Raw genomic sequence first — 26,638 nt, 5'->3', positions numbered from 1 at the left:
AACAGTGTTAACACAGTGCTATATACTGAAGATATTCAGCTAACAGTGTTAACACAGTGCTATATACTGAAGATATTCAGCTAACAGTGTTAACACAGTGCTATATACTGAAGATATTCAGCTAACAGTGTTAACACAGTGCTATATACTGAAGATATTCAGCTAACAGTGTTAACACAGTGCTATATACTGAAGATATTCAGCTAACAGTGTTAACACAGTGCTATATACTGAAGATATTCAGCTAACAGTGTTAACACAGTGCTATATACTGAAGATATTCAGCTAACAGTGTTAACACAGTGCTATATACTGAAGATATTCAGCTAACAGTGTTAACACAGTGCTATATACTGAAGATATTCAGCTAACAGTGTTAACACAGTGCTATATACTGAAGATATTCAGCTAACAGTGTTAACACAGTGCTATATACTGAAGATATTCAGCTAACAGTGTTAACACAGTGCTATATACTGAAGATATTCAGCTAACAGTGTTAACACAGTGCTATATACTGAAGATATTCAGCTAACAGTGTTAACACAGTGCTATATACTGAAGATATTCAGCTAACAGTGTTAACACAGTGCTATATACTGAAGATATTCAGCTAACAGTGTTAACACAGTGCTATATACTGAAGATATTCAGCTAACAGTGTTAACACAGTGCTATATACTGAAGATATTCAGCTAACAGTGTTAACACAGTGCTATATACTGAAGATATTCAGCTAACAGTGTTAACACAGTGCTATATACTGAAGATATTCAGCTAACAGTGTTAACACAGTGCTATATACTGAAGATATTCAGCTAACAGTGTTAACACAGTGCTATATACTGAAGATATTCAGCTAACAGTGTTAACACAGTGCTATATACTGAAGATATTCAGCTAACAGTGTTAACACAGTGCTATATACTGAAGATATTCAGCTAACAGTGTTAACACAGTGCTATATACTGAAGATATTCAGCTAACAGTGTTAACACAGTGCTATATACTGAAGATATTCAGCTAACAGTGTTAACACAGTGCTATATACTGAAGATATTCAGCTAACAGTGTTAACACAGTGCTATATACTGAAGATATTCAGCTAACAGTGTTAACACAGTGCTATATACTGAAGATATTCAGCTAACAGTGTTAACACAGTGCTATATACTGAAGATATTCAGCTAACAGTGTTAACACAGTGCTATATACTGAAGATATTCAGCTAACAGTGTTAACACAGTGCTATATACTGAAGATATTCAGCTAACAGTGTTAACACAGTGCTATATACTGAAGATATTCAGCTAACAGTGTTAACACAGTGCTATATACTGAAGATATTCAGCTAACAGTGTTAACACAGTGCTATATACTGAAGATATTCAGCTAACAGTGTTAACACAGTGCTATATACTGAAGATATTTAGCTAACAGTGTTAACACAGTGCTATATACTGAAGATATTCAGCTAACAGTGTTAACACAGTGCTATATACTGAAGATATTAGCTAACAGTGTCAACACAGTGCTATATACTGAAGATATTCAGCTAACAGTGTTAACACAGTGCTATATACTGAAGATTTTAGCTAACAGTGTTAACACAGTGCTATATACTGAAGATATTCAGCTGAAAATGTTAAAAAATGTTACTGCTACAATCAGTAACTACAGTTAATGCAAAGGATTTATAGAAACTGTACTCTATACAGCAAGGTATCAGTTTCTGTTCATTACAATAAAAAATCTGGTATGACAGTTTACTATCTCACATTCAAGTGAGGTGGCACTATAAAAGATGCCATTGGAAGCATATGGTCCCACTACAAACAGAACGCAATGCATCTCCAGCACACATGCAGGCATACACACATTGGGAGATATTAGCTAGGTGGCATAGGATGAGTAGTAAGCACCTGACAAGGCAGCTCCTGCAAATTCCTCAAAATTGTAATGGTAAATATATTATTTGATGTATATAATAATTGTATTGATTGTATATATTGTATATTTGTGTACTGTTTAGCGCTTTAGAGTGGCTTATTCTTGCTAGATAGGGGGCTATATGAAATGTTGTGTATATATTTATTTATTTAGTACCACGCTGTGAGTGAAAAAGTCGTACAATCTCTACTTTTTTTTGGTTGTTGCCTGAACCAAGTTAAAATCGTTAGCTGCGACATTGCAGGTCTGTAATGAATAACTCCATTGTAAAGGATTTTAACTGACTCCACCTTTAGAGACGTATTGATTTAACCTTCCAAGTTTGGTTAACTCATCAATTTTACCAAACAAAGTGCTCGTGGGCCACTATTCAAGGATCAGTCAAACTAAACTCATCAATATAACCTAACTGAGTGCTGTGGTCCTTGGTCAAGGGTCAGTCACACTAAACTCATCAATGTTACCTAACTCAGTGCTCATGGTACTTGGTCAAGGGTCAGTCACACTAAACTCATCAATATTACCTAACTGAGTGCTGTGGTCCTTGGTCAAGGGTCAGTCACACTAAACTTATCAATATTACCTAACTCAGTGCTGTGGTCCTTGTTCAAGGGTCAGTCACACTAAACTCATCAATGTTACCTAACTCAGTGCTCATGGTACTTGGGCAAGGGTCAGTCACACTAAACTCATCAATATTACCTGACTCAGTGCTGTTGTCCTGGTCTAGGGTAAATCGCACTCAACTCATCAATATTACCTAATTCAGTGCTCATGGTACTTGGTCAAGGGTCAGTCACACTAAACTTATCAATATTACCTAACTCAGTGCTCACGGTTCTTGGTCAAGGGTCAGTCACACTAAACTGATCAATGTTACCTAACTCAGTGCTGTGTTCCTCGGTCAAGGGTCAGTCACACTAAACTCATCAATACTACCTAACTCAGTGCTGTTGTCCTGGTCTAGGGTAAATCACACTCAAGTCATCAATATTACCTAATTCAGTGCTCATGGTCCTTGGTCAAGGGTAGGTCACACTAAACTTATCAATATTACCTAACTCAGTGCTGTGGTCCTTGGTCAACGGTCAGTCACACTAAACTCATCAATGTTACCTAACTCAGTGCTCATGGTACCTGGTCAAGGGTCAGTCACACTAAACTCATCAATACTACCTAACTCAGTGCTGTTGTCCTGGTCTAGGGTAAATCACACTAAACTCATCAATATTACCTAATTCAGTGCTCATGGTCCTTGGTCAAGGGTAGGTCACACTAAACTTATCAATATTACCTAACTCAGTGCTGTGGTCCTTGGTCAACGGTCAGTCACACTAAACTCATCAATGTTACCTAACTCAGTGCTCATGGTACTTGGGCAAGGGTCAGTCACACTAAACTCATCAATATTACCTGACTCAGTGCTGTTGTCCTGGTCTAGGGTAAATCACACTCAACTCGTCAATATTACCTAATTCAGTGCTCATGGTCCTTGGTCAAGGGTCAGTCACACTAAATTCATCAATGTTACCTAACTCAGTGCTCATGGTCCTTGGTCAAGGGTCAGTCGCACTAACCTCATCAATGTTACCTAACTCAGTGCTCATGGTACTTGGTCAAGGGTCAGTCACACTAAACTCATCAATACTACCTAACTCAGTGCTGTTGTCCTGGTCTAGGGTAAATCACACTAAACTCATCAATATTACCTAATTCAGTGCTCATGGTCCTTGGTCAAGGGTCGGTCACACTAAACTTATCAATATTACCTAACTCAGTGCTCATGGTTCTTGGTCAAGGGTCAGTCACACTAAACTGATCAATGTTACCTAACTCAGTGCTGTGTTCCTCGGTCAAGGGTCAGTCACACTAAACTCATCAATATTACCTAACTCAGTGCTGTTGTCCTGGTCTAGGGTAAATCACACTAAACTCATCAATGTTACCTAATTCAGTGCTCATGGTCCCGTCCTTGTCCAGGGTAAATCACATATGACACAGTAATATTTCAAAATTCAGTGCTCATAGTCCTAGTGTCACACTCAACTCATCAATATTACCTAACTCAGTGTTCATGGTCCTTGTCCAGGGTCGGTCACACTTAATCTATTAATATAACCTTACTCAGATGTTTGTATAGGGTCTGTAACACTAAATCGGGGCCGCGTTGGCCAAGTGATTAACGCGTCTGACATTCTGCTACCACTAGCCCTCCACCACTGGGTCGGTCGTTCATTATGAAATTTTGGGGTTGAATGAGTTATGGACGCAGATCACTTGACTTCTGAAATGGTACTATGTGAACATCATCGCTGTGACGTCCACAATGAACAACTGTAGATACGGAGGTGTAACGCCCACATGTCCTGTCTTTCTACCGTCCTACGACAATGTATTGTATAAATGACTGGGTAATGACGTACTTTGGGATGGTACAATTAGTTCATGAATACATTTTAATGTTAAATGGTCCTCTGAATATCCTGCTTTGTCTCTGTGCACATGTGGATGGCATCAGCAAGTCTGACAAAAGTTGTTTCATCATCATATCGACATGAAGAATTCAATGGTCGTATTAATGAAATTTTTAACAAAAAAAACCCAATTATGAGTAAAAACTGAGTGAAAGAGGTATAGCAAGCGGAAACCTTCCCATGTTGAGGGCATTCATTGTTTGGGGATTGAACCCAGGACCCTTCAACCCTGGCAACCCCTCATAACTATTGCTGGAGAATTAAAATAAAATTAAAAATTCTAAAAGCAAAAGAGAATTTGAAGTATTTGAATAAAGTGGAATTTTTCATACAGTGGAAATTTTCTGAATGAGGAAATTTTCACAATTTTGTGTTTATAAATTTATATACACCAGTGATTAAAAAGGATATGGGCCATTAGCTTATACTGCACAGTCAACATTGAAATATCACATTGAAATTGCAAAATTTAATACACACACATTGTATATGTTCCATAGAAATTGTAAAAAATACTAGGAATTATCCTATGATGTTGCCTTCCTTACCTTGATACTAGTACACACACAAACGTGTAAACACAATATATCTATTGCAGCGGCATTTTCAATATTAACTTTGCACAACAAATATCTTAAATAGTCAAAATATTAGCATTTACATTGTGTAAACATTTGTACTTGTACAGTAAGGAGAATGGTGCTTGTTAATGATTTTGTATGAGGTGTAGAAAATGTTCTGTTATATGTTTTCAGCACAATAATAAATATTTCATAACACAAATTTGAGAGTCATGCAATTCATTACCAGTACATTTTGTGATAAAAAATATTGAACTGCTAATGTTGACGACTTGCTTCAGCATATTGCGGTATCTCACGTTAATTTCCATTTGATGTGACATTTATGTAATGAGTTAGGAATTTTTTGTTTGAGCCTTGCAAAATTGAAACATTCCTAACTCATTTCATAAATGTCATATAAAATGACATAAAATGACAATAAATGCAAGGCGTCTTTATAATGACCCTCAAAAATCATTTAAAGCAGCAATGTACCATGTCCACAAGATTTCCAAATACACAACCAAATTGCAAAATAAAAAAGTCTGTTAGTAATATGCAAATATCCATGTTTAGTGCATTAAGTAATTCTTCATTACCAACATCTCTAAGAAATCAATAAATTAGTAGTGTTTTGAATTGTGCTGCTAATTTGTGTTTACATCTGACGTCATGCTTTGCTGATGTTATACACACATACATCAGGATTTCTCACGGTGAATTTAGTCAGGGTTTTTGTCATAAATGGCCTGTTGATGGTGGATGTTGTCCTGGCCTGTGTATGGTGGATGTTGTCCTGGCCTGTGTATGATGGATGTTGTCCTGGCCTGTGGATAGTGGATGTTGTCCTGGCCTGTGTATGGTGGATGTTGTCCTGGCCTGTGGATGGTGGATGTTGTCCTGGCCTGTGGATGGTGGATGTCGTCCTGGCCCATTGATGGTGGATGTTGTCCTGGCCCGTGGATGGTGGATGTTGTCCTGGCCTGTGGATGGTGGATGTTGTCCTCAGCACTTTTGTCCTGAGGGAACAAGGAACATACTGATTTCCCGTCCATTGTTGGAAGTTCTTTTACAGTTCAGTGCAGCACAGCTAGAGTACCATGTTTGTTTACATTTTCCGGACAAATTGACAGCTGGCACGCTTTTCTGGTCGTCACAAATTATCACTACCAAGGGAAGGAAATAACTGCATACACACTCCTTGCTTTCCACTAAATACGATTAACGGCTTGTTTTCGATTCATTCAAAAAATGGAATGATAACTAATTTTAATAAGAGTTTGGATATTTTAACACTTAATTTGATGTGTTTAATAGCATTTGGTGGTTGTGCACCTTTAACAGCGCCTTTTCTGGATCTTGCAGTGATGTGTTATGTTCCACCGAAGATGTTGCCACCAAGAAATGTTCAAACTGGCGTAGGATGACAGGTTTGACAGACATCGTTCTCAAAGGAGTTGTTTTGTCCACATCTCCAAATTAATAAATAATGTAACAGAGTTATTCTTCAGAAAATACGGGGAGACATTCTGTGCTAGTATGGAAGGAGCTAAAATGAGTCTAAAAATGTTTGTGTTGTGTGTTTGTCATTGCTTTCTCAATGGCTGTAGCTGTAGATCAAAAGAATGGCGGTAGTTGTTTATGCTCTGAAGATAAACGATTCCCAGTGATCCGCATAATCTTGTTTTCATGGACTTTCTTGAACCAAGCGTTTACGATTAATGTAATTCGATTTTTGTCTGACAGGAAACCTTTTGTTTGAGACTTGTTTTGCATTTGATGGGTAGCTTCACCATCGACCATTGCATGAGCACCTAGCTGTTTCACAATGTCCAGTTGTTTATTGTGAGTTGCAGCGTAAGAATTAATGGATCGCTTGGTCCACAGTAATCAGCTAATCTGTTAAACACAAAACTATATGACTTATACATTTTAACAGGGCACCTATAAACTGTGCCTAGGATATCTGGAATTGCCTGCATTTTTTTTTTATATATTATATCATCTTGATCATTGCTGAATCAACTACATTGAAATTCATGTTCATCCTAGCCGCCATTATCATAATAAAAACTAATTTGCTTCCCACACATATGGGTATGTAACATAGAGGCATGATAGAGCCTGCTTTCAGAACCATCGTAAGGTAACTTGACCAATCAAATTGTTTTAAAGTGTTATGCAACATGTTACATTGGTTCTTGACTGCTTAATTGCCTTTGAAAAAATATTGGTTTATAAAACAACGATAATTGTTAGGGCGTGAGTTTTCTAGAATGTTTTTAGAGGTGGTACCTTCACCTTGTTAGCATGTGTTGGGATATATATATATAAGTATATCTGAAATGAGGTCGAATCATATCCTTTGTAGGTCACGGAGATGATCTGTTAAACATTGTTGTACAAAGATAACAATCGGCAATGACATGACACAGCAGCAATTCAGCTTACAAAGAATCTGCTAGTAGATGAAAGAACATGCAACCTTTCAAAATAATACAATATTCATTGTAACACCTACTTGTCTCCGTGTGTTAGTTACTAGGTTTCTAATTCCTTGTGTTATCTCATCAACTGAGTTACAAAGAGTTGTATGAATATTTAAAATGTCCTGATTATTTTGGATAGAGTATCAATAAATAATCTTTTCAGAACTCACAAGTAACTTTTAGATGTCGTATTTTATTACAAGTGTTCCTTTACTGATGTTTATAACAGGAAAAATCTATTTCTTAATTTCTCAAAATAAATTACAGAGTCAGATATCTGTTTAGCAAAAGTTAAGACAAAGTAAAACAGATTCTATTTAAAGTCAATAGCGGTACAGTTTCCATGGAAGCCTATTCAGTTTCAGAAGACACAGGGGACATTATCTAAATTTCAACAGAGCCGAACCTATGGTAAGTTTTGCCCCCCCCCCTCTCCCCCTCCCAAATTAAGTTAGTGGCGATGTGACTGAAATCAGCTTGTCCTTCTGTCCATCGGCCCATCTGTCCATCGGCCCATCTGTCCATCGGTCCATTTGTTTGTCGAACTATTCCTGGATAAAAATTTGTCCAGAAAACACCTCCTAAACTGCTAAGCTAAATTAATGAAATCCTAAAGTATATGGTTGGTAACATGTAGTTGTACATCTGATATTATTTTTCCTTTTCCTTTTTTTATCTAGAGTGATTGCCCTTTGTGTATAGGGACCATTGGGTCTTGAACGTTGTTACACGTTTTATACGTACATTGGTTGTGTATAAAGTAAAACTTTGATAAAACATATTTCCAAACTGTTGAATCTTATTGACTTATGTTGAATTACCAACTTTTAGATTTCAATCATGATTCAAGATGACTGCTGTAGCCTCTGATTGGCTGAGACAGTTATATTTATAACTTTTATTTGGCCGATAAGGGACAGACTTTTTGCAAAAAACACACTTTCAGGGGTTTTCAGGATTCAAGTAAGCTGCCAATGATTGCATGATACATTTATCTTTCATTGGAATAGTGTGAGCTAGGACATTTATAGTTAGATATTGTTGTATCTGTAACAGGGAAGAGAGTGGTATATGCTTCCACTGGGAATTGAACCTGCGATCCCTGCTTCCTAGTCAGACGTTTTACCACTGAGGTAAAGGGAAAAGCCCTCTAGCACGAAGCTAGAAGGGGACCGTAATCCTGTGTACAATTAAAATCCGCCACAATACTCCCCCCTTTTTAAATGTGTTTGCCCTCGAACACAACATCCCAGGTTTTAACTCCCTGTCACCACAGGAAGGGCCTCGGACACCAATTATAACAGGAAAGAGAGTAGTGTGTTTCCACCAGGGATCAAACCCACGATCCCCAAACACACGATCCCTGACTTACTATAGTTGGACGCTCTACTACTGAGCTAAAGGGAAATTCCCTCTAGCACAAAGCTAGAAGGTGACCGTAATCCTGTGTACAATTTGAATCTGCCATATATCTATAAAACTGCTGGTACAGACTTTTCATACCCATTGTACTTAGTATGCATTGCAATATATCTTTTAATTTGACCCATTTCATGGCGGAGGGTATAAACAATCAACTCAGTTCTGGTTGTCAATAAAATACTCATGACATGTGTTAGCAGTAGATGATGCTGTGATTTGACTCATTCACCCTTGAAATTTCATATTGAACTATTCCAACATTTGAATTGGAAGAGTTCAAATGTGTCTGCAGGGGTGAATGAGTTAAACTGAGCGCTATAGCAGGCCAGTTGTAGAGAGCCTAATCAAGCGGCAGATGAGAAAAAACTCTTGTACTCTTGTCTGCCCGGGAGTGTTTGTACTTCATCCATATATTACATTTATCACCAGTTTGTCCCTAATGACCATCCTGGTCCCGTGGTGTAGACCATGAGAATTATTGTTATTTGCACACTTAGTACCAATGAGTCAGGCTGAAACTGTTTCTTGTCTCAGTGCCCGACTTATTGATACCTCCGGCCATTTCTCTATCCGATTTATGTGGTTTGTGTTTCTGATAGTCCTCACCTCATCTGTCTGCACCGAAAATAACTTACTCAAAATCTCATCACAAAATCATCAGTTTAAAGGTCAAGGTCATGGCTATTGGCTCAATGTCGGATTTAAGATGGTCTCCATGATATCAAATTGACACATTTTAAGCTCACCTATCGCAAAGTGTTTGTGACGTTATGCCATAGCCAAGAATTTAACGGTTTGTCTGTCAGTCTACTAGTCCAATGCCAATTTTTCTTTATTCCATTCACCCCTGAAGTTACCTTTGAAACCTATCAAATCAAAGACTGGGAAAGTCCAGTTTAAATATGTAGCGGTGAATGAGCAAAAAGACTACTAGTCCAGGATGGCTGAGGGAATTTGATTATATATTTGGTGTGGAGCATCCCTAGGGCAAGGAACTTCATTGTGTGCAATTGAATCATGTGGATCTTATGGGGTCAGATTGGCAGATGTGACCCTACAAGTTTGGGCAAAGGAATTTAATAATTTCTGGGCCTAGGAATTTTATCATACGTGTAAGTGAAGAGTGACGTGGCCCTCTTGAGGTAGAGAGGAGAGGCCTTATAAAGGGATTTTGTGTAAACTTTAAAAGACTACTCCTAAGTATGAGTAAAGGAATTTTAACCAGATTTATGTATGAAGCATCTCTGGGCCCATGGGATTTCAATGTATATATGAATTGTAATGCCCCTGTTGCTTCTCTTTGGGGCAGAGGGGCAGGGCCTGAAAAGGGAAATAGCGGCAAATCTTTAACAGCCAACTCAGTAAAGTAAAGTAATGAAGTAAAGTATAACTTTATTTGGTAAGAAGCCAGGGCCAAGGGAATTCATTAGTATATCAAAGGTGTGATCCTCTCTGGGCATAATATCACAACTAATAGGGGAAGACCTTTGTGTGTTAAGGGGGATTGTTTTTTCAACCACCTCTATCAAATAAAGTTAGGTATATTTGATTAAATTTGGCTTGAATCATTCCTGGACCAAGGAAAGTCTCACTTTGAATAAGATGAAGAGCAATTGATCTTCTCTTAAGAAAAAGGATGGGGTACAATCAAATTTTTCTTAAGCCAATTGACCTATTTAACTCATTCACCCTGAAAACACATTTGAACTCTTCCAATTCAAATGTTGGAATAGTTCATTATGAAATTTCAGGGGTGAATGAGTTAATTGATACAAATAAAACAGGTCAGCTCGTAACAGACCTCATGGGCCTCTTATTTACTTCTTAATGAGTACTGGTGAGGGAAACAAAGACCATTTACCCTAATTATGTACAAAGTTGAAGATCCTGCCTTGTTTTGTTTTATACAGCTGAATTTGTGCTGTGAACTTTCTGTGTAACTTGGAAAATCTTGCCAACAGCAAGCACTTTCATATTTCATAACATCCTGTGTCCATTGACTTACATATATATATGTAATCATTATCATAATGGTGATTGTGTGTCTTAATGTAAGTGCATATTGAGGTGCTTGGGTCATGTAAGGACATTTGCCTTTCCAATAGTAACACGGGAGGATTAAGGAATAAATAGACACCACACTAAAATCAATAGGATACTGGAGAAAGGTCAGTATTGGAGTCTTTATATAGGTATCAGGTAAGTCTGTGGTATATAGGGTTATAAAGACATGGAATTTGTCACTTCTGTAGAATCAATTGAATTCAGGAGACTCTCTGCTTAGATTTTAGTTTTATTCAGGTCGGAGACATCTGTTGTACAGGTAAGGTAATAATTGTTTGTATAATTCAAGAACCATTAACCAAGGGTCCGCAGCCCGGCGGTGCGTTGGATTAGTGGCGATTCAGTCGTCCAAATAAATTCCTTTTTATAATCTGAATCTGTGACTTTTAAGTATATTTTAAGTACAATGAAAACATAAGGTGAACTAATCATGCGCCACATGACCATAGGGTGTTTTGGGTGGCGCAGTGGATAGCGTACTTGCTTTTAACTAAGATGGCAAGGGTTTGATTTCTTAATTGGATGGTAAAAGGTATCGGGTCACCTGCTGGACCTTGTGGGTGTTGTCCGAGTACTCCGGTTTCCTCCCACATGAAGACCTCCAGAAAAAATCATAAAGTAATGTGATTATATGTGGGCATGTGTACATGAAATATTGAATAAAGGGTAAAGTTTTGTTTATGCTGGTGATAGACTTTCTCAAGTGACAAGCAGGTTTGTAAAAAAACATTGATCTATTATACACATTCCAAAAATAGTATAATAGTGTCATATTGCATCCGCACCACAAGCATACAATAAGCAAGTCACGTTTACATATAATTATCAAAACATATTAGATGGTATGTCGTGTCTTGTATGGTGGCTAATTAGGGCCATGTTTGCTTTTTTGCATTTTGCTGCAACAAAGCAAAATTAATGCTGTTTCATATCCTCAAATGGCTGTTTGTCATAGGGACAAAGTGAAAAGCTTGATTTCATTTTTCTAAAATGGCGCTTCATGTTTGTTCAAATTGATGACCTCGACTTAAAAGGAAATGTACTTCTGAAGAAGATCCATGAGGTCTACAGTAATACGATATTGGGCCTGCATCTTGCTGGTGGGAAGGGCTCTAAAGTTTGTCTTGACCAATTTTGAGCTCACCTATTCGGATACACTTATAAATTTAAAATATGTCAAGACTAGAAAATGTCTGTAAGACATAAATGCCCCGCTGCCATGTGAAATTAGTTTCAGTGTTCTATAAAAAGTTACAACCACTTTCATAAGTTGATTTTAATATTTATATGTTTTTTCTGTATGTTATTACCATCCTGAAACACAACAATGTCCGAAGTATACTCATAATTGACCTTTGCATAAAGTGTAACCGAAATCCGCGAAAGAATGAAGTTGCTAAATGTTTAAATTGAATCAGTTGATGATTTTCTATATATAGCAACAGTGGCCTTGGCCTTGGAACCCTGAAACACATACTTGACCTTTGTATAAAGTTTGACCAAAATCCGTGAAAGAATGAAGTTGTGAAGAGTTTAAATTGAATCACTTGATGATTTTCTATACATAGCAACAGTGACCTTGTCCTTGACCTTGGAACCCTGAAACACTTGGATGTCAGAGGTATGCCCATATTTGACCTTTGTATAAAGTTTGACCAATATCTGTCAAAGAATGAAGTTGCTAAGTGTTTACATTGAATTGGGACCAGACGCGACGGGACGGGTGTTTACATTGAATCGGGACCGGACGCGATGGGACGGGTGTTTACATTGAATCGGGACGCGATGCGACGAGATGGGAGGGGACGGGATGGACATGGGCAACACTATATATGCCCCTCCAGTTAATGGCGGGGGCATAAAAAGGAGAGCTAACGTCACTGTACCCAAGTTGGGACACTTTTTAGATAAATATCAATGTTCTTTATACCATACTATCAGTTCCAAAAATGTTTGTTCATTTTTCATAAATAGATACTATCCACTTTTCATTTCTATTACAAGTTGATATTTCAGGTGCATGGTTCTATAAATAAACTGCGAAACACCACCAGGGTTACATAGGCCCTTGAACCGGCATAGTTGTACCCTGAAAGGGACACTTCGGTATTTCGGCTTAGATTTAAGGATAAACAATCAATATCAGCAGTAAAGCAGACATATTTCAAATATTTTTAGAGTCTAACAGGGTTACAATTAAATTTCATCTCCAAACTAGCATTAGTTCTGATAAAATAGACTTTTGAAAATGATATCAAAATAAATGGCGTCGCACGGTACGGAAACCGGGAATGTTTTGTTTTGGTCATTATTCTTACCTGTAAATTGTCCATGTAACAATAATCAGCAGCCAATAAAGCTTACATTCAGTTAAATTGTCATAAAAGTATTATCAAATGAAAACTGTATACATAAAATTACTTCTTTGCATTGAATGACAGTTTCTTGTGCCGTTTTCCCATAAGTGTCCCGTTTTGGGTACTGTCCCGATTTTGGTACAGTGACGGTGTGTTGTTCTCTATCAGCTCTTGTTTTGCAGCTTGGAGGGATATAACACACAGTCAAATTTGTTAAATTAAATGACCTAACTAAGGTGGGGGGAGTAAATCAAGTTAAATCTCACATCAAAGATTGATTATTTGTAGATGAATGAGTGTCAAGTTTATGTTAAACATTGGAAGTATTGAATAACAGGTTAGTGATAACCATTGACTGGTGTACAACTCGTTCACTGTTTATCTTTCATATTTTATCTCCTTAACTCACAAAGGGAGTTAATCCTAAATTTGGGTATCTCATGAAAGTTAATTTGGAGGCAAAATCAATTATTGACATTTAGCTGTTGTTATTTATTCTCACAATTCTTACAAATAAGTTGTGTAAAGAATGATCACAAAAATATGTATTCACAAAAACTGATTTACAGTTCACCGGATTTCTCCTGTTTCTATAGGTTTGTGATGTTTTGTTACAAAATTCATAGACAAAGGGACAGATATATATACTACAGGTTGTCAGTTCTCATTTTGAATGTGATAGCTGTTATGTGTAGTCTGATTTCCTGAAATGCTCATGTCTCACTTTTGGACTGAAATTTTGCTGTTTTTGTTTACAGACATGACACGGGAGATGTCTGCTACAGCTAAGCTGACAAGTTAAAGAGGCTCAGACACAGCAGTTGGACTTGATCTTAATTTGCCAACATGGATTTCCTGCGGAGGCGTTTATCACAAGGAGGCAGTAGCGATGAAGAACAGCGATCTTCGTCGTCAAGTATCTCTGAGGGAACTTCTAGATTTTTCAGCTCTGTTGTTGCAAAAAAGAATGGATTATTGAACAACATTTCCTCAAAGATCGAAAATGTTGGTGCACGTCTAACGAAGTCTTCAAGTAGTAGTTATGATTCAAGCAGTGGTGAAAACAGTCCCACATTTCTCCCGACACCACCTAGAGAGAAATCAAAAGATCTGTTGTTTCCTGAACAGGATAACTATGACACAAAATCAGTAACTTCTATTGCCTCAACTATAAACCCGAGTGTTCAAATTCAATATGGGCGGGATCGACACGACAGCTCTTCGGGATATTCCGACAGTAGTGGAAACGCTGATAACCACTCTTTATCGAATATAAACATGAGCTTCGAGGAACCACTCTACTCTCCGACAAGTAAAATACCAGGGGAAACCACCGAACCACGGTACGATCATCAATTCATAGAAAAAAGTGCAAATGAACGTAACGAAAAAGATAACATTCAATCTAATAATGGAAACAACCACCAAGTGGTCGCTGATGTACATGTCGACCAATCAAATTTCATCGAAAGACAAAAAGTAAGCCCTGGACACATAAAAAGTCCATCATCTGCAAGTGTATCTTCACCTGATTCGGGAAAATCAACACCTTCAGAAAATTCTCGTAAAAATGCACCTCGACAAAGAGCACCAAAATTTACGACGACAAAGCGTAGGTCGAGCACAGTGGATGAAATGCTTTTTGATGATTACGTTTCGCCTCCTGAGGAGGTCGAACAAAATGATGAGGCTGCAGATCAGGTGGGGGCATTGGTAGAACCGGATTCAAAGAGTGCAAATCGGAGGAGTCTGATCCCTCTTGGAGACCTGATGTCCTTTGACGATGACCAGGAAAGTGAAAAAGATATGTTAAACAACAAACAAAAGATCCAGCCCACCAACAGAGATAACACCACCCACACCGAGGACGTGACAAACCACCGAGTCTCCCTCGACCAGAGTACATGTAGTGTAGACAGCTCTGACTGGGGAGGCTACGACCAACAGACCAGTGTTGAGTCGTCAGAGAACGACTTTGGAGGGTATCAGGTACGACACAGGACAGGCTCAATGGGGTCAGAGAACTCCTGGAGCTCCTCCTACAGTATAGAGAGCCAGCCGGACGATATCACACTGGAATGCATGAGCTTTATGAAACAATTTGTGGAGAAAATCTTCAACATCAGGTAAGTTTTGTACAATGTTAGTGTATTTGGACAGGTAGGTTCTACAGGTAAAATCCAGGTATATACATTTTACATACACAGATCGCCTTTTAAAGTATCAATATAGGTATTGATAGTAATTTTTGCAAAATCATGAAAAATAGCTAGGTTTTATCAATGGAGACTGCTTTTCAGTAGCTATATTTTGTGCTTTTGTAGTTATTTTTAGATTGTCAATGAAAGAAAATAGGCTGTTTGATCAATTAATATTACAAACTGCCATGTATCCATTGAAATAGAGCCTAGGGCATGTTGATATGACAATTTATACAACTTGCCACATATTACTACAAAAACCTTGTCTTGATCCATTCATCTATAAAGAGTGTTAGTTCTAAAACTTTTAAAAGTTTACTCTCTGAGCTACGTATATACACTGTACATGTAGTCTGTCAGACTAGGTATACAGGTTAACACTACTACTGGTAATTTTAATCAATTTCTCTGTTGTAAAATCATTGTTCTGTTGAATGTGATCTATTTTCAAAACTTGCCGACAAGTGTCGTCTGCTATTCACCTTTTGTGTCTTGTAACAGATGGTTGAGCACATGATATAGAGGGTTAGGTCATAGATACTGTATACCCTTGAACTTTAAAGGTACAATACTCCATGCCGTTCTCAGAATGTTAAAAGCATTTTGACAGATAAAACAGGTTTAAGTGATTTCAGTGAGAGTGTCAAAACTTTATATAACGAAGGTCAAGTTCCAGGTCAGCAGGTATACGCTGATATAATCTAACAGTCTCAATTGAGAATTTATACATACTGTATTTATCCCTACATATATACATGTATAACTGGTTTTAATTGGAAAGCTGGTAGAGCGGCAGACTAGGAATTTGGGGATCACCCGGGTTCTGTCCTTCAGATTTGAACAGAAACACAGTAACATTAACATTAACTTTCTTCTCTATGTAAATATGTATTTATGCAACACAAACCAAACATTTATACGCTGGAGGATGTTGAAAAAAATATCAAATGATTTGTGCCGTGATGAAAACACTGTTATTCCAGTTTTGTTTCCCCACATTAAAGATAATTTTGCAATTTTATTGCTGGACAATGTATATTCATGAAACAGACAATAGTGTACATGAATCTGTTGATTTATTTCTTTTCATGTTTAATGACATTCATGAATGTTGATGAAGTTTATATGATACATATACACATGTATCATACAACATGTTGTTCTGAGTAATTCTTACATGACCATTATGTAACAAAAGTTTTCACCAAAAGTCCATCCATTCCCGAAATATCCCTCCCCGATACCTCCAAATAAGGATCTATCCATGGAACATCAAACTAACCATCCATCCCTCCACCTTTCCATCCATCCATCATTACCTAGTAATCTTTCACAATATCCAGCCATACATTGCTCTCAACCGAGACTATAACCTTTACCAAAGTACTGTGGTTACCCTATTTTCTAATATACACCCACTCACATCCCTAACTCATACTGCATACAAACATTTGCACCACCTTAGATACTAATGTAGTGGAACTGGACTGGGTCGACCACAAATTACCAGGTAGCTCAATTGATTAGAGTGTCAGTCTAGATTTCAGAGGTCCTGGGTTCGAATCTCAGTCTGTGCGCTTTTCTCTCCTGTTAAAGTGGTTCCTGTATACGTAATCCCAACCCCTTGTTTCAAGTACCGAGATCGTTATATTTTGGGGAGATCTCGACAACTGCTGGTGACCTGGTAGCTAAGTCAATTTGTTAGAGTGTCTATCTAGAGTTTGCGGAGGTCCTGGGTTCAAATCTCTGTGTCTAGCTGTGAATTTTTCTATCCTGTTTCAATAGTATCCATCCCAACCTCCATACTAACCCATGCTCAACCCTGGATACCTTACCTAACACAACCCTACCTCCCTGGATACTAACCTACACACCACACTGGATAGTAACATTCACCCTAACCAACCCTGGATACTTATAAAAACCACACTAACCCTTCTCTGGATGCTAAGCTGAACCCTACTTAACTCTGGATACTTACATAAACCTGCCTACCCCGGGGCCCCCTCCCTCGATACAATGCTCTAGTAAGAATGATTGCATTACAAATATCTGAGAGACCTTCAGCATGAAAACCAAGGTCACCAATGTGAGTGTTAAGGTTAATTGATTGATCTCCTGTCTGGGTTCTACATATAGTACTGAACTGTTGCTTCCCTTGGTGGTACCAGAACATTAAGAACAGGTGTGTTTTGTGTCTGACTGATGTGACCAGTGGGGTATCATCTGAGTGAGGTCATTTGATTAGAGGTCACTTCTCTACAGCTACACAGGATTCATCTGTCTACCTACTGGTATTGTGTACCTTAATACCTTTATAAACCGATTAAACAAACATTAAACACAAACCAACACCAGGGGTAGATCCAGAGGGCCTCCTTCCCTCTCTTACTGCCCCCTCCACCTCTCTACATCAAACCAAACTACATTTTCACTTCCTCTTTCTGTATATCTTACAGTCATATAAGTCATACACTGTCCTGAATACCATTGAACAAATGAACTTTCACAAGAATCGCCGTGACACTAGGAAAGCTTGGACGAGTTCTTTCCTGGAGGGGGAGTAATAAATTGTCACTGTAGTCAAAAACTAGCCACTTCCTACTGACTTGGCTAGGGAGAATTCTCTTTAGCTAATTCAGTAGAATGTTATACTAGTAAACCAGAGGTTCTGGGTTGGAGTCCTAGGGGAGGCATTGGAAAAATAATAACCTCTGTTATAGAAGGACATTGAAAATCAAATCATTTCTTGTTTGACATCAAATTTCCCTGCCAATGAGTGTGCATGCAGACTATAAGGGATCCTGTCAAAAGAATTAATGCTCCTGTCTCAAAAAACAATTTGATACAATATCATGCTGAAAGAAAAACAACCCCACTGTCATTGAAGCTCCTTGACTTATATGGACCTACAGTTGTATGTGAATGCTAAGATTGAGAAGAAGAAAAACCTTTCAGTGTTAATCATGTGATGTACCCAATGTTCAGGCTGATATTCAGCAATATACTGCTGATACACAATAAACATATAAGCCATCTATCAGTGCTAATATTTATCATTGTCCGCAAAAAGATTATTGGAAATGCAATCTGTTCATGGACATATTGGCTGTCAGCTAGTGACGACCAGAAAAACGGATAATCGGAAATATTCCATTTCCGGAGTTGGGATAAAACGCCATCCATAAAGAGATTCCGCCATGGACAGATCCTCGCACATGTTTTAGTCATGGGTAGGTTTGCCGAATGAGATGTGTTCGTACATTTTTCTTAAGTATTGATTCAGGATAGTGTTCCCGATACCTTTTTGTGGTAGAAACTTATACAATTCATTGATGTCATAACGGTACTGTTTGTCTCTATATGACGTGTGTTATTGATAAATTTGGTTTACAATCTCATATTGATTTTCTATAAAACGATAAGGCAATACTACAATTTGTGTGCTTTGCCTCTAGAATAACAGTAATGATCTTGCACCCTGTCTCAGTGATGGCTGTTAAACTGATCAAAGTTTTTATATTTAAATTAAGTTCGGAAAGGCAGAGCGCTAAAGAGACCGGATTTATTATATACTGGGAATACCACGGATGTACATCTTGAGATGTTGAAATAAGGGCTGCATAACAAAAGTAGGGCAATGCGACCTACTTATTGACACATAAAATACATCAGAGGCAAACCCTGTCCAGAGGGTATTATAACATGTCTGAGTATCGTGTAACAAAATGATTCCTAGTGATCTACTCAATGATCTGTTGAGGACATCAGAAAAAACCTTTTGACACATAATCTGTAGGATTGCTTTATATATATATAGATCACCCAAAATTGGTATGGAGTTTTATCTTGAGATGACAAAGTATCCAATACCAAAATTAAATCAGCGCGACCTATTTCTTGATTTGTTTTCAAAATCAATTGACAATCTTGTCAAGAGCATAACTATGAACCTGATATGTTGGGTCAACAAAGCTGGTACGATTGTACATACTGGAATTGGATTATGGCCGAATATGGCATAACAAAAGTAGGATGCTGTGATTTTATTGACCTATTTAGGGTATGAAATAAGGACATTGTCTGGAGCACATCTTTCAATGATTCAATGAAGCATCACAAAATCGACATGGCAGATCACTCTGGGGTGGAAGAGTGTGGCATTACTGATACCATAATTATTCCAAAAAACGCACTCTTGACCTAATTTTGCTTGTATGAAGATCATCAGTAGAAAACATTGATTATATCTCTCACCTATTGTAATGGTATTGCGACAATTTATAACAGAGTATATTTTTATATTTAAGGTTTTGAGAAGCACTTTGTACAGATATACAATGTATATCAAAAATAGGATTTTGCTGGTACATGTAGCTTATTGGTCTTGAAAAACTGGCTCTTGATTTTATGTAAGCTGGTTTATAAATAACTATTAATTTGAACATGTTATTTTTAGCTCACCTGGTCCAAAGGACCATGGTGAGCTTATGCCGTACCGCAGCGTCCGTCCGTCAACTTTTCCTTTAAAATGCTACTAATAAGTCCTGAACAGCCCAGTAGATTTTGACTAAATTTGGCCTGGAGCATCCTTAGGCTAAGGGTTCTTAATTTTGTACAAACGATGGGTGTGCCGCCCCCCCCCCCCCCCCCCCCCCTGGGGGCAGAGGAGTGGGGCCCAATAGGGGAAATAGAGGTAAAACCTATAAAATTCTTCTTCTACCATGGGGATGAAGGGATTTTATCCTTATTTTGTCTGGAGCATCCTTGGGCCAAAGGACTCAATTTTGTATAAACATAGGGGGTGGCCCCTCTGGGTACAGTGTTACGGGGCCCAAAGGGTTTGAATCTTTAAAGTCCTTCTTCTTCAGTACTGTTGTAGGGATGTTTTGTATTATTATCCGGGTGAGCAATACAGGCCCTCTGGGCCTCTTGTTTTTATAATACATTCTGTATGTTAGCTCCATTTTGACCCTTATAAGTTTCCCTTATACATCAGGAGAGATTTAAATATAGATGGAAAATAAAAACAATCACGTGTCATTTTCTGAGGAATTTTAATCACACCATAACCAATATTGATCGGGGGATGGTTGATATGTAATCCATAATGTATTGAAGAATTCTGTCTGGATACATGGTCACAGTTACTTTCCCAAAACCTCAGCAGTTTAAAATTATTTCCCATTAGAGTATAGAAACAATGTATGCATCACACTTAGCCATCACACTCAGCCGTTATATGCTGCTGTACATGCCGTTCTGCTGCTTGAGGAGACAATTACGTTGTTCATTTAATGGCTGATTTTCTCACAGAAGTCCTGATCGACAGTATCACGATGGCCACTCCTTCAGCGGAGACTTATTGACAATTGATATAGAAATGCAGCAAGCCTGCAATCCTTTCAATGAAGGCGTTTATACAACATTGTCAGCCAGATAGAGCAAAGCAAGTCATTTTTCACCTTGGCGTGATCTTGATATTTTTGAAATTATAACATGATTCTTTGCAGACACTGCTTTCCAGAATTTTCCAATGACAATTATATATATATATACTGCAACAGCAAAACTTGTCTAAAAAAAAGGCCGCGGTGGCCAAGTGGTTAAGGTGTCTAACATTCTGCTACCACTAGCCCTCCACCACTGGGTCGCGGGTTCGAGGCCTACATGGGGCAGTCGCCAGGTACTGGCAGTAGGTCGGTGGTTTTTCTCCGGGAACTCCGGCTTTTCTCCACCACCAAAACATGTCGTTAAATGACCATAGCTGTTAATAGGACGTAAAACACAAACAAACAAACCAAAACTAAAACAAACACTGTCGTAGTAGACATCCAGTTCTATTCTAAAGTTTACTGAATATGCAGGTTCAGTCTATATAGAAATGCATGCAAAGGAAGAAAAAAAGAGCAGGGCACAGATCCCTACCCCATGGTCCGGGTATATGTATTATGGTTCAAATATACACCATGGGGTGGGGATTTACATGCATTCCCCTTTGGTCAGGTAAAATCTCCATAAAGGCATGACACCTTGTTAGAAAATGATTCATAATACTAGTTTCTTAAAGTTCTCAGAATGACAATATTCTAGGTCTCCACTCTTGGTTCTTTTACAGAAACAACAGTTCAATGTCATACTTGCCAACTTTTTGAAATTTCCATTGGGGAGATTCTGCATTTTCAAAAGCATACTCCCTAGGGACAAAATAATCCTTTAAAATGACATATGTTGAGTTGTTCGTTCAGATGAAATCATTCAATTTTAGAGTATAGGAATAATTTAGCAAATTCACTTGTTGAAATTACTAATATAAGGGTCCAAAATTGGGAGTCTCCCTCCTAGATAGGGAAAGTTGGCACTGAGTATGCAATGTTTATTGTAAACGGGCTTGTGGCAGACAAAGACCCAATCTTGTCTTGTAAACACTAATCAATGAGCTAAAAATTCTATTTCCCCTTCAGTCCTATTATTGAACTTTTGACCTTGTCCTTGATATTTGGCAAATGTTTCACGATTGATTTTATCAGAGATCTATTTAACAAGATGCACCTGATCCTAGGCTCGTCAAATTCCTGCCTCAATCACAGTGAACTAGGGAGTTTAGAAAAGTAACCAATATGCAATCTGGTACACCCCCCCATAACTGGTACATACCCCCACAACTGGCACATATCACCCTATAACTGACACATATCACCCTACAACTGACACATATCACCCTACAACTGACACATATCACCCATTGACTGTCACATATCACCCTACAACTGTTACATACCCCTACAACTGGTATATACCCCCATAACTGGTACATACCCATACAACTGGCACATATCACCCTATAACTGATACATATCACCCTATAACTGGCACGTATCACCCTGCAATTGACACATATCACCCTACAACTGACACATACCCCCTACAACTGGTACATACCCCCTACAACTGGCCCCCCCCTACAACATGCACCCCCCTACAACTGGCACACATCACCCTGCAATTGACACATATTATCACCCTATAACTGACACATATCCCCCTATAACTGGCATGTATCACACTGCAATTGACACATATCACCCTTCAACCGACACATACCCCTTACAACTGACACATATCACCCCCCTACAACTGGCACACATCACCCTGCAATTGACACATACCACCCTACAACTGACACATACCACCCCACAATTGACTCATATCATCCTACAACTGGCACCTATCACCCTACAACTGACACATGCCCCTTACAACTGACACATAGCACCCTACAACTGACACATATCCCCCTACAACTGACACATATCAATATCACCCTACAACTGACACATATCATCCTACAATTGACACATATCATCCTACAACTGGCACCTATCACCCTACAACTGGCACATATCACCCTATAACTGATACATATCACCCTATAACTGCCACGTATCACCCTGCAATTGACGCATATCACCCTTCAACTGACACATACACCCTACAACTGGTAAATACCCCCATAACTGGTACATTCCCATACAACTGGCACATATCCCCCTACAACTGGCACATATCGCCCTATAACTGACACATATCACCCTATAACTCGCATGTATCACCCTGCAATTGACGCATATCACCCTTCAACTGACACATACCACCTACAACTGGCACATACCCCTTACCACTGACACATATCACCCCACAATTGTCCCATATCATCCTACAACTGGCACATATCCCCCTACAACTGACACATATCAATATCACCCTACAACTGACACATATCACCCCCCTACAACTGGCACATATTACCCTACAACTGTCATATATCCCTACAACTGGCACATCCCTCACCAACGGGTGCATATCTCCCTACAACTGGCACACATCCCCCTTCAACTGGTGCATATCAACTTTCAACTGGTGCATATAACCTTTCAACTGGTGCATATCACCCTACAACTGGCACATATTACCTTTCAACTGGTGCATACCCCCACAACTGGTGCATATCACCCTACAACTGGTGCATATCACCCTTCAACTTGTGCATTATTGGCACGTATCACCCTGCAATTGACGCATATCACCCTTCAACTGACACATACCACTTACAACTGGTACATACCCCCTACAACTGGCACATACCCCTTACCACTGACACATATCACCCCACAATTGTCCCATATCATCCTACAACTGGCACCTATCACCCTACAACTGGCACATATTACCCTACAACTGTCATATATCCCTACAACTGGCACATCCCTCACCAACGGGTGCATATCTCCCTACAACTGGCACACATCCCCCTTCAACTGGTGCATATAACCTTTCAACTGGTGCATTTCACTCTTCAACTGGTGCATATAACACTGGCACATCTCCCCCTATAACTGACACATATCACCCTACAATTGACAAATATCATCCTACAACTGGCACCTATCACCCTACAACTGGCACATATTACCCTACAACTGTCATATATCCCTACAACTGGCACATCCCTCACCAACGGGTGCATATCTCCCTACAACTGGCACACATCCCCCTTCAACTGGTGCATATCACCTTTCAACTGGTGCATATAACCTTTCAACTGGCGCATAGCACCCTTCAACTGGTGCATATAACCTTTCAACTGGTGCATTTCACTCTTCAACTGGTGCATATAACACTGGCACATCTCCCCCTATAACTGACACATATCAGTACACCACCCCATCACTGGTACATACCCATACAACTGTCACATATCACCCTATAACTGATCCATATCACCCTATAACTGGCACGTATCCCCCGGCAATTGCCACATATCACCCTTCAACTGAATATCACCCATTGACTGTCACATATCCCCCTACAACTGTTACATACCCCTACAACTGGTATATACCACCATAACTGGTACATACCCATACAAATGGCACATATCACCCTATAACTGACACATATCACCCTATAACTGGCATGTATCACCCTGCAATTGACACATATCACCCTTCAACTGACACATACCCCTTACAACTGGTACATACCCCCATAACTGGCACCCCCCTACAACTGGCACCCCCCTACAACTGGCACCCCCCTACAACTGGCACATATCACCCTACAACTGGCACATATCACCCTACAACTGGCACATATTACCTTTCAACTGGTGCATATCCCCACAACTGGTGCATATCACCCACCCCCTACAACTTGCACCCCCCTACAACTGGTACATACCCCTTACAACTGGTACATACCCCCATAATTGGCACCCCCCTACAACTGGCACATATCCCCCTGCAATTGACACATACCCCCCCTACAACTGACACATACCCCCTACAACTGGTACATACCCCCTACAGCTGGCACCCCCTACAACTGGCACCCCCCTACAACTGGCACATACCCCTTACAACTGACACATATCACCCTACAACTGACACATACCCCTACACGTATCACCCTGCAATTGACACATACCACCCTACAACTAACACATACCCCCTACAACTGGGACATACCCCCTACAACTGGCACATACCCCTTACAACTAACACATATCACCACACCATTGACAAATATCATCCTACAAATGACACATATTACCCTACAGCTGGCTCATCTCACCCTGCAATTGACACATACCACCCTACAACTAACACATACCCCCTACAACTGGAACACACACCCTACAACTGGCACCCCCCTACCACTGGCACATACCCCTTACAACTGACCCATATCACCCCACAATTGACACATCTCCTCCTACAACTGGCACATATCACCTTTCAACTGGTGCATATCAACCCCCTACAACTGGCACCCCCCTCCAACTGGCACATACCCCTTACAACTAACACATATCACCACACCATTGACAAATATCATCCTACAACTGGCACCTATCCCCCTACAACTGGCACATATCACCTTTCAACTGGTGCATATCCCCACAACAGGTGCATATCACCCTTCAACTCACATATCACCCTACAACTGACAAATATCATCCTACAAATGACACATATTACCCTACAGCTGGTACATATCACCCTGCAATTGACACATACCACCCTACAACTAACACATACCCCCTACAACTGGTATATACCCCCATAACTGGTACATACCCCCACAACTGGCACATATCACCCTGCAATTAACACATACCACCCTACAACTGACACATATCCCCCCACAATTGACACATATCATCCTACAACTGGCACCTATCCCCCTACAACTGGCACATATCACCTTTCAACTGGTGCATATCCCCACAACTGGTGCATATCACCCTTCAACTCACATATCACCCTACAACTGACACATACCCCCTACAACTGGTACACACCCCCTACAACTGGCACCCCCCTACAACTGACACATACCCCTTACAACTGACACATATCACCCCACAATTGACACATATCATCCTACAACTGGCACCTATCACCCTACAACTGGCACATATCACCCTACAACTGACACATATCACCCTACAATTGACAAATATCATCCTACAACTGGCACATATCACCCTACAACTGGCACATATCACCCTACAACTGACACATATCACCCTACAATTGACAAATATCATCCTACAAATGGCACATATCACCATACAACTGGCACATATCATCCTACAACTGGCACATTCCCCTCTACAACTGACACATATCACCTTACTATAGGCACATACCTTCTATAACTAGTACATTTATAGGAGGCACTGTAGTCTAGTGGTAGGACCCCAGGCTTGTGACCACAGGGTTGCGGGTTTGAGTCACAGCATGGCACTGTTTTGTATCTTTGAGCAAGAATATTTACTATAACCATGGATAATGATTTGTGAACCGCTATGAGACGACCTACGAACTTGGTTGTGATAAAGCGGTTTATAAGAACCTCAAATTATTATTATTATTACATTTCCCATAGAACTGGCAAGTATCACCCTACAACTGACACATACCCCTACAACTGAAACATTTCCCCTACAACTGGCACATATTACCCTACAACTGTCATATATCCCTACAACTGGCACATCCCTCTCCAACGGGTGCATATCTCCCTACAACTGGCACACATCCCCCTTCAACT

The 26,638-nt window shown here is 39.4% G+C and overlaps 1 protein-coding gene across 1 annotated transcript in view; it reads left to right on the top strand.

Annotated features, from left to right (window-relative positions):
• LOC110466790 overlaps positions 1-26,638 on the top strand; it is a 74,252-nt gene that overhangs the window by 26,610 nt on the left and 21,004 nt on the right. The window contains exon 2 of the mRNA XM_021523547.1: positions 14,078-15,445. Coding sequence (XP_021379222.1) covers positions 14,166-15,445 — 1,280 coding nt within the window. The 5' untranslated portion in view covers positions 14,078-14,165. The remainder of the gene's footprint in view (positions 1-14,077; positions 15,446-26,638) is intronic.

Source organism: Mizuhopecten yessoensis, unplaced genomic scaffold, assembly GCF_002113885.1.
Source record: "Mizuhopecten yessoensis strain PY_sf001 unplaced genomic scaffold, ASM211388v2 scaffold11145, whole genome shotgun sequence".
Classification (NCBI taxonomy): domain Eukaryota; kingdom Metazoa; phylum Mollusca; class Bivalvia; order Pectinida; family Pectinidae; genus Mizuhopecten; species Mizuhopecten yessoensis.
Note: the sequence above shows the minus strand (reverse complement) of the source record. Positions and strands in the feature narration are given on the sequence as shown.